Here is a 15773-nt window from a genome sequence, read left to right as displayed (position 1 = left end):
AAACTAAAGGCTGAAGGCGCAGCAGAAGAGCCAAAAAATACATAAAAAAAGAAATGGCTGAAAGATTGGTCCATGGAGAGAACACATGATGTGATGAACAGAATGGGAGAGCGAGGGGAAAGAAAGAGAGGAGGTTGAAGAGAGAGGCATCCTGTGGAGAAAGGAGGGGATTTCCCACACCACAGATGGAAGCCATTAGTATGGTGTTGTTGCTTAAAAACCTTTCATGTCTCTGCAGTTATTAGATAATACTGGGTTAACAGTAAACAGCACGATTTTGCAAATGGGTATAATACGCAGACACAGCGATTGTTTTACCATTCAGTACCTAAAATTGGTTTAAATGTAATAAAATGTAATAATTCAAAATGTAACCTATAAAATCCCCATGCCGAGTTTTAAATTGTCAGTTGACGATGAAAATATTCCATGGCTTAACTTAACCAAGAAACTCCCAGAGACGGAGACTGCTGCAGTGAGGTCATGTTGAAACCGAAGCCACAACCGCAGCTATGTGCGCACATACACAAACGCACATACACACACTCCATTGGGTGATACATGCGTGCTGATGTCATCACCGCAGCCCGGGTGACACACAGGGGTCAACCGGGGGCTTTCACCTCTGAACTCTGAACTCCGTGACCTCACATCGGCGTCCAAACTGCGCCGCACCGATACACATTCTGATATTCCTCGGCCAGATTCATTTTTTTCTTTCCTTCGAGGAAGCTGAGATGTCTACATTACAACTTATCATGGCCTGCTGTTAGACAACACCAGAATAGAGAAAAGTATCAAGCGTTATCACTTGACATGTTGTGATATCCCAGGCAGTGCGATCCTCAGAAAAGGATATTTTAATGTATGGTAGACCAAAGAGAGAGACATCTTGCTTTGTAGACTGTCTTGAACGTTGTAAGTGTTTAAGGCTTAGGGGCTATTCTGTTCAACACATGTTCGGTTAAATAGCCTACTGTACACCGCGCGTAAAAAAATCTAAATGTTTTTGATTACCGAGCTTACACAGGGGACTATGGGAAATGGGATAAGAAAGGAAGCTTCTCTCCCTGCCTCGCTCGCTCCCTCCCTCCCTCCTTCCTTACCTTATTTTCTCCTCTGCTAGCTTTCCCTCGTTCAGACACCCCGCCATCCGCCTTGCCTCCTCTGCACGGGCTGCCAACTCCTCCACTGAGCGAGAGAGAGGGGGGGAGAGAGACAGAGAGAGAAAGAGAGAGAGAGAGAGCGAGAGAGAGAGAAAGTGCGAGAGAAAGAGCAGCACTTCACTTCAGACACTTGGTTAAGGTTCAGTAGAGTAGGCCTAATGCAAATGGACATATGAAGAAAATCACACATGGAACAGAAAAAAAATATTCTTTTCCCATTTTCCCAATTGAGATATGAATACAAATAAGTCTGATATAGCTCTTGAGATTGAGTTGTTTTTTTTTTTTATTTAAAGAAAGAGAACAATATGCAGCATGAGTAAAGATTAACACAGTAATTCACGTCTTTCAGCGGACCAAGGTTAAAACGATTTACAAAATATGCATACACAAAGATTATTGATTCTGGTCGAGTCGAGCATGAGTGGGAAAATATGAACTGTGAGTCACCTTCAAAGGGAAATAAAGAAGCCCGCCACAGAAGAGGCATTTGAATGCCTTTCAGCGGCGGAGAGGGAAGGAGCGAACGTCTTGCACTCCTTACACTCAGACGGGGCAGCAGCCCTTTTGTTGAGAGACAAAAGAAGCGCTCCCCGTCTACATCAATAGATGGCACTCTTTACCTTGAGCAGGCCACTTGAGCACATACTCCTGACTGCAGCCCTTCAATCACATTCCCTTTTCAGCCGTCTCCTCCATCTACATGCAATAAAACCCCATTGTCCTACACTTAGTAGTTTAGCACATTGAGCGGATGCATAATAAACCACGAGTCAGGTTCTTTGGTTAGGTTTGCACTCCCTTTTTTCAGTTTGAATTTAAAATTTAGGATTTGCTCCCTTTCCTTTTTTTTTTTTTTGTTCCGTATGCTGTTTTGTGAGTCAATGTTTTTTCATAGCTTTTTTAAACCCTTTCAGTAAATTCAGTATTCATTGAATATAACATAAACTGTCAGCCATCGGTGGTCAAGGCTAGTGAATATTGAGAAGGTGTGTGTGTGCTGAATATTTAGAGGTGTGTATGCGTGCGTGAGTGTGTGTGTGCGTGTGTTGAATATTTACATGCTGGACTTTGAATGTGTGTGTGTGTGTGTGTGTGTATTTGTGTGTGCAAGTGTGAGAAAGAGAGAAATATTTGGTGTATTGCTATAATGCTTTTAGTGCCACACACCATGCCGCGATGGCAGTGGTGGGACGGATTGAACGGAGGGAAGCTAAAACCAATACCAGAAAGGAGGAAATACAGAAAAGAAAATCCACACTTAATAAACCCATGATTAATTTATGGTTTTGCAGCATCCAAACTGTTTAAACTGAAGCCCTAGGAAAATTGAAGAGGCAACTGGAATTGCTAAATATTTAACGATGCACAAACACAGTGTTTTTTTGCCTATGTGCGTGTGTGTGTGTGTGTGTGTGTGGGGGGGGGCTACCTTGGCTATTTTACTGAACCTCAAGGTGAAAGTTTGTTATGAATCTAAATAATCAATAAAGCAGGGATGTGAAAACTTGAGCTGGGGATCAAATTCACATTCAAGGCATTAGTCCGAGATGACCTCTGTGACACCTCCCACCAGGGGAGGCCACAGGGAGAGCAATTAGCTGCATAGACTGACCAATTACACACACACACACACACACACACACACACACACACACACTCATACACGCAAACATCCATGAGCAGAGATACACACACAGACAGTAGAAAGATGCACAAAATTAGGCGCAAAGGCAGACAGCTTGCTCTATAACCCCAAACTAACTGGAATAAAATACAGAAACACAGACATACATGCACACACACACACACACACACACACACACACACACACACACACACAAGGTGTCTTCATCAGAAAAATAGATAAAGATGTGGGGTATATTTGGCCTAGGAGGGATTGATGACCAAATGCTGCCAAAATTTTCCACATTCAACAAGGCTTCCACACAAACTCTCTTCTGGCTTTCTCAACACTTCTTCGTGGCTTTGCAGCTCAAGGTACAACAGTAGTGCGTAATCTAAGGTCCGGGGTTTCTCTCTCTCTCTCTCTCTCTATTCCGCCCTCCCTCTTTCGCCTTCTCAACCCATTTTTAATGGCTTCACGACTCAAGTTATGACATTTGTCTACAATCTAAGATCTGGGGTCTCTCACTCTCTCTCTCACTTTCCTGACCCCTTTATACTGGCTTCACAACTTAAGGTATGACATTAGTCTATAATCTAACACGCTGTCTCTCTCTCTCAACCCCTTCATATGAGCTTCAAAGCCCATCATACGGCATCAGCCTATAATCACAGATCTGCGGTCAGATTACCCTGCTCTCACGGCTAACCTTTAACATGAGAGGGATGAAAACCCAGCTAACCCTGAATCAGTGGTTGGGGCACGGCTGGGCCCTGCCCGGCCCTCATAAAAGCTTCATAAGGCTTCATAGGGGCTTCCTTTGGCTTTGTTGGGGGATTCGTAGCGGGCTGAGGCGGTCCCGGGGGGGGCGTCCCAAAGCCTCCCAAGACTCTTTCCCTCTCTTTCTGAAGTTTCACCAGCTTGCAACACTGCTTTTGGGTATAAGCCAAAAGGTGTAGGCACACAGCCGCACACCGTCACGCACACAAATGCACCACAAAAAAAACAAAAAAACCAGAAGAATCAACACACGCAATGCACAGAACAATGAACACACACACACAGACTCTAAAACTCACACACACACACACATATACACCCCAACACACTCCCCTCTTGCTCTCTCCTCTCCGCTTTATTTACAATCCTCTGGCAGCGGTACAAGGGCCCGGGGCTATAACACACGGCACCTAATGCTCAAACTGCCAGGTAATCTCATGTCTGACATCCCCCTTTGATAGAAACTGATCAATAGACTCTTGTAAAGGAGTCATTTTCTCTGATGTTTCTACCAACCCCTTCTCTCTATCTCTATCTCTCTCCCCCTCTCTCTCTCTTTCTCTCTCTTTCCCCTTCTCTTTTATTAGCCATACATTTATAATTCATATTTCAGCGGGGCTAGGTTCGCTCTGAGACAAAGGGGGGCTTCTTTGTGTAATAAAGAACAATGGTGGTGAAATGATGGGGAGAAACGCCAGTGTTTGCTGCTGGTTCCGGTGAACAACAGTTTTGGGGATCGATAGAGTGTGAAATGGGATTATAGCTAGTAATAGAGGTGAATTGGAGGAGAGAGGCCTGTGCACGTGTGTGTGTGTGTCCAGGGATCCAGGTTGGATAGCAATACACACACACACATACACGCACACATGCACACACACGCACACAGTGATGATTTCATCATCTTTAGGCAGATGCACATCAGCAACACAGAGGGGTGGTAATATCACATTTCTGTTTTGGTGGAAGTGTGGAAATATGGATATTGTGTTTTTGTTTATGCTGTTATTTCATTTGCTGTCACCCAGCATCACATGCATTTTACATTACAATCAAACCTCCAACACATCTTTTTTACGGTGGTAAGAAGGCACTATCATTTAAATATTTCCCACATCAGTCCTTGCTTAAAGTTCACGAGTAGTTCTTACAAGTGACTCATTTTCTAAACAATTAACAATGAATCAACCATTTATGAATATAGGACATCCAATTTTCTTAAAAGAAGGACTATGAACACAATCTTTACTTATCTCCTCCTTACTTACCTTACCTTTGTCTGTACAGATTGTCTGTACCTAGCCTTTCATTAGTCATCCCACAAACAATCAGTTCCTCTTTTGGTGCAGCAAGGCTGAAACCAGCATCAGTGATTGGAGTATTGTCTGTGTTGGACTGCACATGATGCTTTTATATCCATTTCTATATGTGTTACACTGTATATGTATTGTACACATTGTATGTACGGTACCTCATGATGACACAATAAGAATTTACTGCAAATGAAAATGAATTAAACGTGCATGCGCACACACACACACACACACACACACACACACACACACACACACACACTCTCTCTCTCTCTCTCTCTCTCTCCATTGCATACTTTTACCTCCATATAAAGTCTATGCTGTGTTTCACTTTTTGGGCCCGCTATTTTGTTGGAAACAGGATATCTACTGAACCTGAGAATCATACAGGGAATGAATGCTGTCAAAGTATGACACTAAGTTTGACACATACAGTCATACGCAAAGTTTGAGCAGGACTTTTTTCTTTCCTTTTTTAATCACCCCTCTTCTGTCCCTTCTCTTCATCCTCTCTCCTGTCACAGTCTGATTGAATCCAGCTGCCTTCAGACACTTCAATCTCATCCTCGTGACCTTCCCTGGCTCCCCACACATCCCCCTCTCCTCTCTTCCTTCCCTCCTTTGACATTCCCTCTATTTGGCCAAAGAGGCCCTTTCATATGACATCCGTCACATTCCAACTGTAGATATGCACGGGCCATCCGGGTACTTGCGGAGCTCAGGTAACCAGGTAACAGTCTCTCTTAAGGGCTGATAGCATTATCAGCTTACTAATTCTACCATTTTACACTGTGAATAGCAGAAATAGACAAATTATATAAACGGTAATGACTGGCTAATAAAATAAAATGCAATAAAATACCAAATAGATGTTTAGCTTTGGTTCACCGACAACCTACAAATATTTGGTAAGGATGGGAATCTAAGATGGTGATGACTGTGTGCCTTACTAGAATGTTTTTCTCTATTTGTGTGTGTCTGTACTGTAGCCTACAAAACAATCTGTATTCTAACCAATTCATTTTACACAATCCCCTCCATTCTAAACCAGACAGGAAATCTACTGTTTGATGGCATTTCAAACAACAAAAAGAATCTGCTTCACCATTCAAGGTGATGTTTTTGTAATACAGAAAGCATTACAAGGGCTTCATGTTAATAAAAAGGCCTTTTGTTCCTGACAATAATTTCTCGAGCCGACTCCTGACCTAGTCTATTCAAGCCACAGCTATATCCAGGTAAATAATGCCCCCTTTGTTATAATAATGCATCTTTATTCTTCTTTAGTCATTACAATAGGCTCTATGTCGCTGGATTGTATTTGCTGAAGGTAAAAGCAGAATAATGTGTGGTTTTGTGTGGAGTGCGGAGTTGAGGGAATGCGTTTTGATCACAGACAAAGGCCGAGCTACACAGCGTTGTCCCTCTGTCTCTATCTTGTTAATGAGCAGTGTTCACCGAGCAAGCCAGCCACTGTCTGCCACAGAGAGAGACCTCAGATTCATCTCTCTGCGGACAATAGGTGATTGTGTATATGTGCGTGTGCGTGTGTATTTGTACCTCGGAGAGTAAGTGTGTATGTGCTAATTAAAGCAGTGGGAGTTGGAGAAATGGCTGTGTGCGTGTGTGTGTGTGTGTGTGTGTGAGGTGTTCGCCTGGCGTGACCGTAGATGTGTACGTTAATTCTTAATGAGACATTTCTGTGCCCAGAGAGACCCAGCCATCACCATTCCTGCACTGACACGCTACTACAAAGGCCACCATCACACATACACACACACACACACACACATACACACACACACACACACACACACATACACACACACACACACACACACCAGATCATTACCATACAGCTAAAGCAGTGCGCCATTAAATCAGGCCTCTTTCTATGTGTGTGTATATGTCTGACTTAACACTGTGTGCAGATAGCTAGCAACCAAATCACCACATTGCTATACCACTGTTGGCTGGCTAATATGAGCTAACTGATTGAGCTAACAGCAGTGCCACTGGTTTTGCAACAAAAGACAGGACACACTGTACAGCATCTCTAGCACGTGATTGGCTTCTGATGAGCAACATTGCCCAAATATTCAGCAGCTGCCAAATTTTCATAGCCAGCAAATGAGAAAATGATGTCAACTCGTGGAAAAATTTTGATAAACTCTCAATTTAAAGAAAATGAACAGGGTCATGTTGACTATTTGCTGCTTGCATTGTGGACACAATTTGTCCTACTGTCCGAGTGAGCGATCAACACCAGCCACCAGCCCAGTGCTGGTAAAACCCAGTGGCTGGTCAGTTTGTCTATTCTACCAGCCTCTTTGGTAGGCTACTAGCCGTCCTTCAGATATTCTATTTTGTCTGGTGGGCGAAACAGTTGTATATGTTTATAGAGTGTATATATGTATATGGTTAATTGATGGATGGATGGATGGATGGATCGCTTGCTTGCTACCTGCCAGTTGGTGCTTGCTGCGTAGCTCCTCCATCTCTTGGCTCAACTGTGTGATGTGACTGCTCAGGCTCTGGATCTCCCTGAGGGCGCTCCTCGTCTCCTCCTCCTCCTTCTGTAACTCCTCCTGAAGCCTCTGTACCTGCTCCCTCTCAACTTCCACCTCCATGCTCCTTCTCGTGGCCTCTCGCCTGGCTTCCTTTAGGTCCTCATCTGACTGCCTGAGGAGCGCATCACGGACCTGCAGCATGTAAGGGCCAGGACAGACGGTGAATGGTGATGATGCTGATGTTGTTTGTGTGTGCAGGTGTGTGTGGTGTGTGCAAGTGTGTGCATGTTAGTGTAGACCTGTTAATCTGAACTGAAAGTGTAATCAATGATTATTGTAATTATTGTAAAACTATAGATGCACGTATATTTGCAACAATGCACCTATAAGTAAACTGAATTTATTCGATTTTTTTATTGAACTACCTTCCATATTTTCCTTTGAATCATTTATTGTCAGTAGCTCAGCATTCAGCAATAGTATATATGACCAAGCATTCATGCATCGTATTAAACTCTTGTGTAATTATGTATATATGCATAATGATAAAGACTAATTATGTGTATATGCATAATGCATGTTCATAATATAGATGTAGATTTCAATACATGTGTCCTTACATGACACAGACTTATTATGTGATATTCCACAGGGAAGATGGCTGGATGGAGAGACAAGACCTGACAGCAAGAAGAGAACGTACTATGGTTGTCTACATGGTGTGTGCGTATGTGTGTGTGTGTGTGTGTGTGTGTGTGTGTGTGTGTGTGTGTGTGTGTGTGTGTGTGTGTGTGTGTGTGTGTGTGGTGTATGCGCATGTGTGTGTATGCGTATGATCTTGGTGAGTATGACATGCGTAACACATGTATATGCCAGAGGGCAGACAAATTAACGTGCAAAGACAAATGTTTCCACATACGCCTACACACGCGTGCGCCTACATAGGCACATACACACACACACACACACACACACACATTCACGAGTGATGTGTCTATGACTGCCAGCTATGTTGGCACTCTGCCAGGCTACGGTCACCACTTTGACTAATTTGAATATTTAGTGTCCCATTGAGCTCTTAATTGGAGTCAATTGCACCAGCCTTGGCACCGTTTGGTGCTTTAATTAATGGTGAGGCAATTTGTTTCTGCCAGGAAATCACGGGACAATCACACGTGTGTGTGTGGAGCGTGCGTGGTGGTGGCAGAGGGGTGGGGTCTTCATGTGTGCGAGCACTCTGCTTTGGGAACTTGAATTGAATTTCTGTCATATTCTTGGCCTGAGATGCATGCATTTGAAACTTTTTTAGAGCAATAGAGATGGGTGAGCTTGCTTTCAACAGGAGTAAAGGAATGGGTCAAAATAATATGGCTGTCACCAAATAAAAGTACAGGTCAACAAATAAGTATCTGTCAATACCAAAAGTATGAAAATGTGTGTATCAAAAATGTGTTTGCCTGTAGTTGGTGGAGAAATTGCACATCAACAATCCCTTAAAGTGTTACCTGTGTTTCAGTGTTGTAGAAAAAGAAAAAGAGTTGGGAGAAGACATGGCAGGAGACAGAGGTTTCCTAACTGTACCCTTGCTCTCTGGGCGATGTCCCTGTGGGTGTCGGCCAGCTCAAGCTCCAAGCGTGTCACTTCCTGTTCCAACCGCGTCACTTCCTGTTCCAGCTGGCCACGATTGCTCAGGTGTGTATGGTGGGAGGCAACGAGACTTCGCTCCAGACCCGCCTTTTCCTGGGACCTATGGGAGGGAGGGAGAGAGTAAACATGTTTGTCTGTTGCCCCATTTGAATTGCTGTTTCAGTATACTGAATTTAAATTAGTACCAATCAATAGAGTAAAACACAAGCCACAATGCTGTGTGACATACAGTGGTGAAATTCAAACCAATTAGCAGATTATATAAATAAAAGAAAACAACGAGATGCTAACCTTTAGGCTTCAGTATGGTTTGAATACAGTACGCCAAATTTTCCATGTAACATACTGCATGCTGCAGTGTACAGTGTGGTAAGTAGACTGTTAGTGTGAGAGATATGAGCGAGGGGGTGGGGGAGAGGGGGGTGGGGGGTGGGGGGTGGGGGGTGTTAGGGGAGGAGTGGCAAGGACAGGAAAGGAGATCATAGGAGAGGAGAATGAGAGTTTTATAGACTCCGATATTACTGTCTCTCCAGCTCTGTCTTCATCTGAAGAATAACCCTTTCACACTCTGCAAGACGCTCCACCTGCTCAGTGCAGCGCTGAAACACACACACATGCAAGCATACACAGACACACACACACACACACACACACACACACACACACACACAGGTTTATAATTCAGGAATTTGTATATGGAAAATGTGCTATAATTCAATGTGTCCGAAACCAGTAGAATACAAAGCACGATACACAGCTGCTGGAATGTAATCTGCGCAGTTTGTGAGTTTAACTGTATAACCTGAAGTGTAAATTTGTAATATCTATTTTGAAGGATCTGTGTTATTTTTGAATGTAACTGGAATGTGAACAAATTGTGCTCTCTGAGTGTACATGTAATCTGAATGAACAGTGTAATCTGGAAATGTAATCTGAATGAACAGTGTAATGTATGAGTGCAACTGTAATCTGAATGTGCACTGTAATCCGAGTTTAACTGTAATCTGAACAAATCATAATGTTTGAGTGTAACTGTAATCTGAACAAAGTGCAATCTGTCTTCACCTTCTGTAGCTGCTGTCTGTGCCTCAGCAGGCTGAGGAACTCCTCGTCAGAATGAGAATGAGTCTGTTGGTGCAGCCTTAGGTCACTCTCAAACAACAGTTTCTATGGATAGAGAAAGTAAGTTAGTGAGTTAGGTAGATACAGGGGTAAAACAAAGAGAAAGAGGACAGAAAGAAAGAGGGAGTAGTTGACTTTCAGAGGACTAACATATTTGGGTATTCCTTCTTGGACCATTTTTTAGCCCAATTTGACCATTCTTTCAAGAGTGCACAGAAATAGAAAATCTAATCAATTCATGTCATAAAATAAGTGTGCTTCATTCAGCAGGAGCTCAGTCACAAACCGTGTCCTCTAACATGGCGTACTGTTATAATGATGCTAGCAATCAGCACAATTGCCTCCTTAATTACATCAAAAACTGATCTAAAAACAGTAACAAAACTGACTGAAAACAATCATAAAAAAAGCAAAATGACAAAGGGTGCATTTGTAATGTATTGCCTTTCAACAGATGATATGTATTTTGGTTTACTAATAAATGACAATGACATTAATGTGCTGTTTAGGAATCACATGATTATGTATTACATTCATTTGTGTATTGATTTGTTGCATCACAGGACACAGAGACACAGAGCCTTGACGTTCCAAGCAGTCAACTAACTAGTTGTAGATCTAGTTTGAAGTCAGTGATAGGACAGTATTTAGGGCAGTTGCAATAGGCAACAGTGTCTAAGGAGCTTAGTATTGTTATTTTAATCACAGAGGAACCTCTCGTTGCAAGGAAAAACAATATTTTTGACCATGTAGCTCATTGTGTTCCCTGCTGCTGAGATCACTTCCCATCTACATTGTCCAAAAAAATTGTCTGTGTCACTAACCTTACTCAATCTTAGTCTATCAGCTGAATCAAATTAATAACTATGTCTGCTGTCCTTGATTTAGGCAAACACTTTAACTGATTCAAAAGAAGAGACGTCTTTGTTAGAAAGAAAATAATTGAATTATCTGCTAGCCTTTGGCCAGTATTCCTCTGAATGTAGTTCAATTCCTGCCTGAAAAATACGTTTATTCTTTTATTATTTTATACTTTTATTGTATTATTAAGTATTAATTTTTTTTTTTACATTTGTAACATATTTCACTTCTGTTTTCTTAAGATTTAGTTGTTTATCTTGTCCATAGTGAATGGAAACATTAGCGAGTGCAGGGTTAGCCGAGCCAACGGTGGTTTGAGGTAGAGAATTAGCAGGACGTGAAGCTCCATGAGAACTCCTAACCTCTTGATAGGCGCCTCACAATCAAAGTCATTAGCCAATGTAATAAAGGGCCTGAGATACAGCCATTCTTCAACGGCCTAACTCTTTTATAACCAACAGATTAAAGTTGATTGGATTAAAATGACATTCTGCCCGTCTGACCTTGGCGGCAGCAGTTAAGTTCATCCAAATTAAATTTCTCCGTAATAAAGATGATTCATTTGTTGCCAGACGTTGTAAATATAAAACAGAAAGAAAAGGAGAAAAGATTAAGTGACACACACGAGTGCACACACGCACAAATGCACACTTGTGCATATGTACACACATGTACACACACAAAGGCATGCACCCATGCCCGCACACACAAAGATGCATACTCACGCACACATTAATAGTACACTGGCAAGCACACAGGCACACAGACACACACAATGCTACCACATAAATGCTCACTCACATTTGAGTTAACATAAACATTAATATATACTCTTCTTGTGGGGTCCAACAAAAACTGGGTGCTAAAAAATGCATAAGCCCACTAAAAAGACTGTAATAATATTTGTTTGTTATTTTGAGATGAAAGACAGCCACCAACAGCTGTTAGACTGAACAAAAGACACAGTGAAAACCGGTAAGTCAACTGCCTAAAAGCAGTTTTTTATTTCTAAGCTCGCAAGCATTAAGCATTGTTTAAGCACTCTGTCACACAGTAATCAATTGTACAATGCAAACACGCCATTTTAAGGTGTTTTAAATGTGGTAACAGGAATGTTCCAAAATCAACAGTCAATACAAAGTCCCTTATGAAAAAAGGTTGGACCCTGCATTAATACTACAAACACATCACAGAGAGACAAATGCATGTGTGCACCTGTGTGTGTGTGTGTGTGTGTGTGTGTGTGTGTGTGTGTGTGTGTGCTCTGACCTGTTGTTTGAGTATGTCCACCTGTTCCTGCAGTGTTGCCATGAGGCCCTCACACTGTCCCACTTTCTGCCGACTCTCCCTCAGCAGATTCTGATTGGCCTGCAGCTCATCTGTCAACTGGTCCAGAGCCTCCTGCGAGCTTTCCCATTGGCCAACTTTTTCCTGGTACTGCCCCTCCAGCTCAGCTAGCTCTGCCTTCACTGAATGTGTTGCAACCTGGGACTCTCTTAGCTGCCAATTAAACATGGTGAATAGGGACAAAGAGGCTGAATTTTAGGCTGCAGCTCAGAGAGAACTGAATAAGAAGAATTACACAAAAAACAGAAATAAGCATGAAGCCACGGAAATGTCTTCAGAGGCCCTGAGCAATCAACATGAAATATTGGAATGCATTCAAATTCCTTATGCAAGAAAAAGATGTGAAGTTTCACATTTTTATTTCGGCAGAGAAAAAGAGCATTAAAGATAAAATACTAATGTACAGTACACATTTTGATATCAAATATCATCTACCTGTTGCTGTGAATACCGTAGCTCCTCTTCCAGACTCTCCACCTGCCCTTGCACCCTATGCACCTTCTCCATTGCCGCTGTGTATTTCTGTTTAAAAATAGCTAACGTCTCTTTCTGATCCTGGGCTTGTGTACTGGCCTCTTTCAGGTCCTCCTGGGCTCCTTTCAGCCGCTGGCAAAGGAGTTCCATCTCAGCTTCCTGCTTCTTTATCAACCCTTCAGATGCCTCGACCTGAAAGCCAACATCACCAAATATAGTACATGTACTGATGAGAATGAACTTTCACTCTATAATTTGGTGGAATGGCCATAAACATTTAGAGGAGCGGACTTGTGACCAAAAGGTCACCGGCTCAGACCACAGGACCAGCAGGGAACTTTTGATGGAGAGTAACACTGTCATTTCCCTCATATTCTACTGTTGAAGTGCCCTTGAGCAAGGTACTAAACCCCCAACTGCTCCAGTGGAGCTCCTAGTGGCCCGCACTCGAAGATTGGACAGCTTTCAGGTGTGAATGTATACTACTGAATGAATGTGATGCAAATCGTTGCTGGAAAAGAGCAAGCAGCAAGCCCTTTATGTGTAAATAAGGGTGAAATAAATAAATAAATAACATAAATAATAAAACTATTATTATCAAAACAGCAGTGATAATGACCGACAATAATAATAATCATCATTATCATCAAGACCATAAATAACTAAAAATAAAACATGTGTATGTGGTGAAACTATGCACTGACACCATGTTGACTAGTGTGGTGTAATATATTGTACTGCTCTACAGTAACCTCTGTCATAATGAGAGGGGAACCCAGGAAGTGAAACCAGACTTAATCCTGGTGTTACACTGAGCCTCCTACTGTAGCTCACCTTTCGAGGGGAGAGGGTGAGAGAGTTAAGCCCGGTCTAACACTCAGCTGGAGTTCATCCACATTAATCCCACCATGGATCAGAACATGAGGGTTTACAGCTAATGACAGCCGACTAGTTAGGTTTCAGTGGTTCGCTGCAGTCCGGTTTAACCAGGGATTAGCTGGGTCCATCTAAGACTAATGCTAGGTAGCATAACCGACGAGGAGACGTGTTCATGCAAAATGACAGCAAAGGAGAGCGAGGGAGGAGAGCGAGGGAGAGAGGGATGGGAAAGGAGTAGATGGGAGAGGAATGGGCTGGAGATGTGAGGAAGGAGGAGAGGAGAGGAGAGGGGAGGAGAGGAGAAGAGAGGAGAGGAATGACAAGGAGGAAAAGGGCCCTATCAATTTTGACTCTGCACTTTAACAAAAACTAAACAACCTGTGTGTGTGTGTGCCCACTGTATGAAACCGCTGACTCAGCCGTTCCCCTCTACACTCGTTATTTTTAATCAAGTGTGAAGGTGCATGTTTTACCCAAGGCGAGCAAACAGTTTTAAAGTCTCACACACACACACACACACACGTGATATCAAGTGAGATGTCACATGCCAATTTGACCTATTATGACCACATGCAACTTTCTCTCTCTCCGTCACAGCATTACTTTCCCTTTAATGTATCTGCTACCTTACTGTCCAAATAATAATGGTGGATTAAGCATTTTCTTTTTGCCGCCGGATGAAAGGGCTTCATAATGAGGCTTAATGGGAACACCATGGCTTTCTTGTGACCATAATCAGGAGCTTGTGCTTTGGAGAAACAAACAACCCTCATTAAATATGATGGAAAACACATCGCTTTGACCCTCCCGACCTGACGAACTCATTTGGCCTGCCGTTTGGCTATTCACAGCTGTCACATGATGCTCCGAGGCAACTCTGGGTTGCTAATGACTTGATTCTCCTCTGCTTTTTTTTCTCAATCTGTTGTGCTATCTTTCACTCTCTGTATTCGTCTTTGGGTCCAATTGGATGTGAGAGGTTGACGAACAGGGTCATCTTGTCTTGTTTGGTAATTCAGATGATGTAGACGGGGATATATGTAAGCTGACTGCGAATGTAAGCTTGGCTGCTGTGAACGGGTCAGTTTTTATGTTTTCCTGGCAGAAGATTGTGACTACTTCTTTGTCTAGTGTGATTTAGATCACTCACATTCAGTTAGAATCACGCAAATGCATCAGGCTTTTTGTCTTGTTCATTGGATTAACTGACTGACAGAGGGAAACAAACCTCACCTTCTCCGCAGCCTCATGCTGCCCAGCCTTGGCCCGACTCAAGCTCTCCTTGAGCTCCATAACCTCGGACTCTCGCTCTTTAAGCCTGTCCTGTGTTTGGCTGAGCTCAGAGTTGGTCTGCTCCAATTGGCTGTGAAGCAGGAAGTTCCTCTGGCTCCAGCGTTCGGCATCAGACTCGTGAGCCTGTTTCACAGCTTCCAGGTCAGAGTTCAACTGATCTATGGATTCCGCATGACACTTCACCTGGAAGGAAGATGGAGAAGAGTAATGGTAGAAAGAGAGGGAAAGGAAAGGAAAGGAAAGGAAAGGAAAGGAAAGGAAAGGAAAGGAAAGGGGGTCTTCCTCACCTGTTGCTGACTGATAGAGAGCTGGTTGTGTAGCTGCTGTCGTTCTTTCTCCATCTGGTCTCTAAGACCCTCCCTATCTCTGACCTGTTCCCTTAACTGACAGGCCTCTTCCTGGTGACCTCTGACCTTTCGGTTCAAACGTCTCACCTCGGCCTCCATCTAGACCAGGAGAGATAGAGAGAGAGAGAGATAGAGAGAGAGAGAGAGAGAGAGAGAGAGAGAAAGAGAGAAAGAGAGAGAGAGAGAGAGAGACAGAGAGGAAAAAAATGGCAATGGAACTGAAGCGACTTTATGCAAGCATATGTGTGCATACACACACACACACACACACAGACACACAGAAAAAGGCATAGAGGGGGCGGCAGTAGCCTAAAAGTAAGGGAAGCAGGCTTGAGTCAGAAAGTTTCCCAGTTTAGTCCCAGGACCAGCTGGGAAAATGTGGGCAGCGGACGTGAATGAGTAATGATTTC

The 15773-nt window shown here is 43.0% G+C and overlaps 1 protein-coding gene across 1 annotated transcript in view; it reads right to left on the bottom strand.

Annotated features, from left to right (window-relative positions):
* LOC139667359 (trichohyalin-like) overlaps window positions 1-15773 on the bottom strand; it is a 57417-nt gene that overhangs the window by 24603 nt on the left and 17041 nt on the right. The window contains exons 11-18 of the mRNA XM_071546812.1: window positions 15304-15462; window positions 12806-12994; window positions 12293-12523; window positions 10106-10207; window positions 9563-9639; window positions 8981-9140; window positions 7348-7561; window positions 1107-1191 (exon numbers count right to left, since the gene is read on the bottom strand). Of these exons, the coding sequence (XP_071402913.1) occupies window positions 1107-1191; window positions 7348-7561; window positions 8981-9140; window positions 9563-9639; window positions 10106-10207; window positions 12293-12523; window positions 12806-12994; window positions 15304-15462 (1217 nt within the window). The remainder of the gene's footprint in view (window positions 1-1106; window positions 1192-7347; window positions 7562-8980; window positions 9141-9562; window positions 9640-10105; window positions 10208-12292; window positions 12524-12805; window positions 12995-15303; window positions 15463-15773) is intronic.

This window comes from Centroberyx affinis, unplaced genomic scaffold (genome assembly GCF_046629955.1).
Source record: "Centroberyx affinis isolate AG114_WGS23_722 - 3 ecotype Tasmania unplaced genomic scaffold, CSIRO-AGI_Caff_v1 ptg005464l_1, whole genome shotgun sequence".
Taxonomy (NCBI): domain Eukaryota; kingdom Metazoa; phylum Chordata; class Actinopteri; order Beryciformes; family Berycidae; genus Centroberyx; species Centroberyx affinis.
The sequence above is the reverse complement of the archived record's forward strand: the minus strand, read 5'-3'. Positions and strand labels throughout refer to the sequence as shown.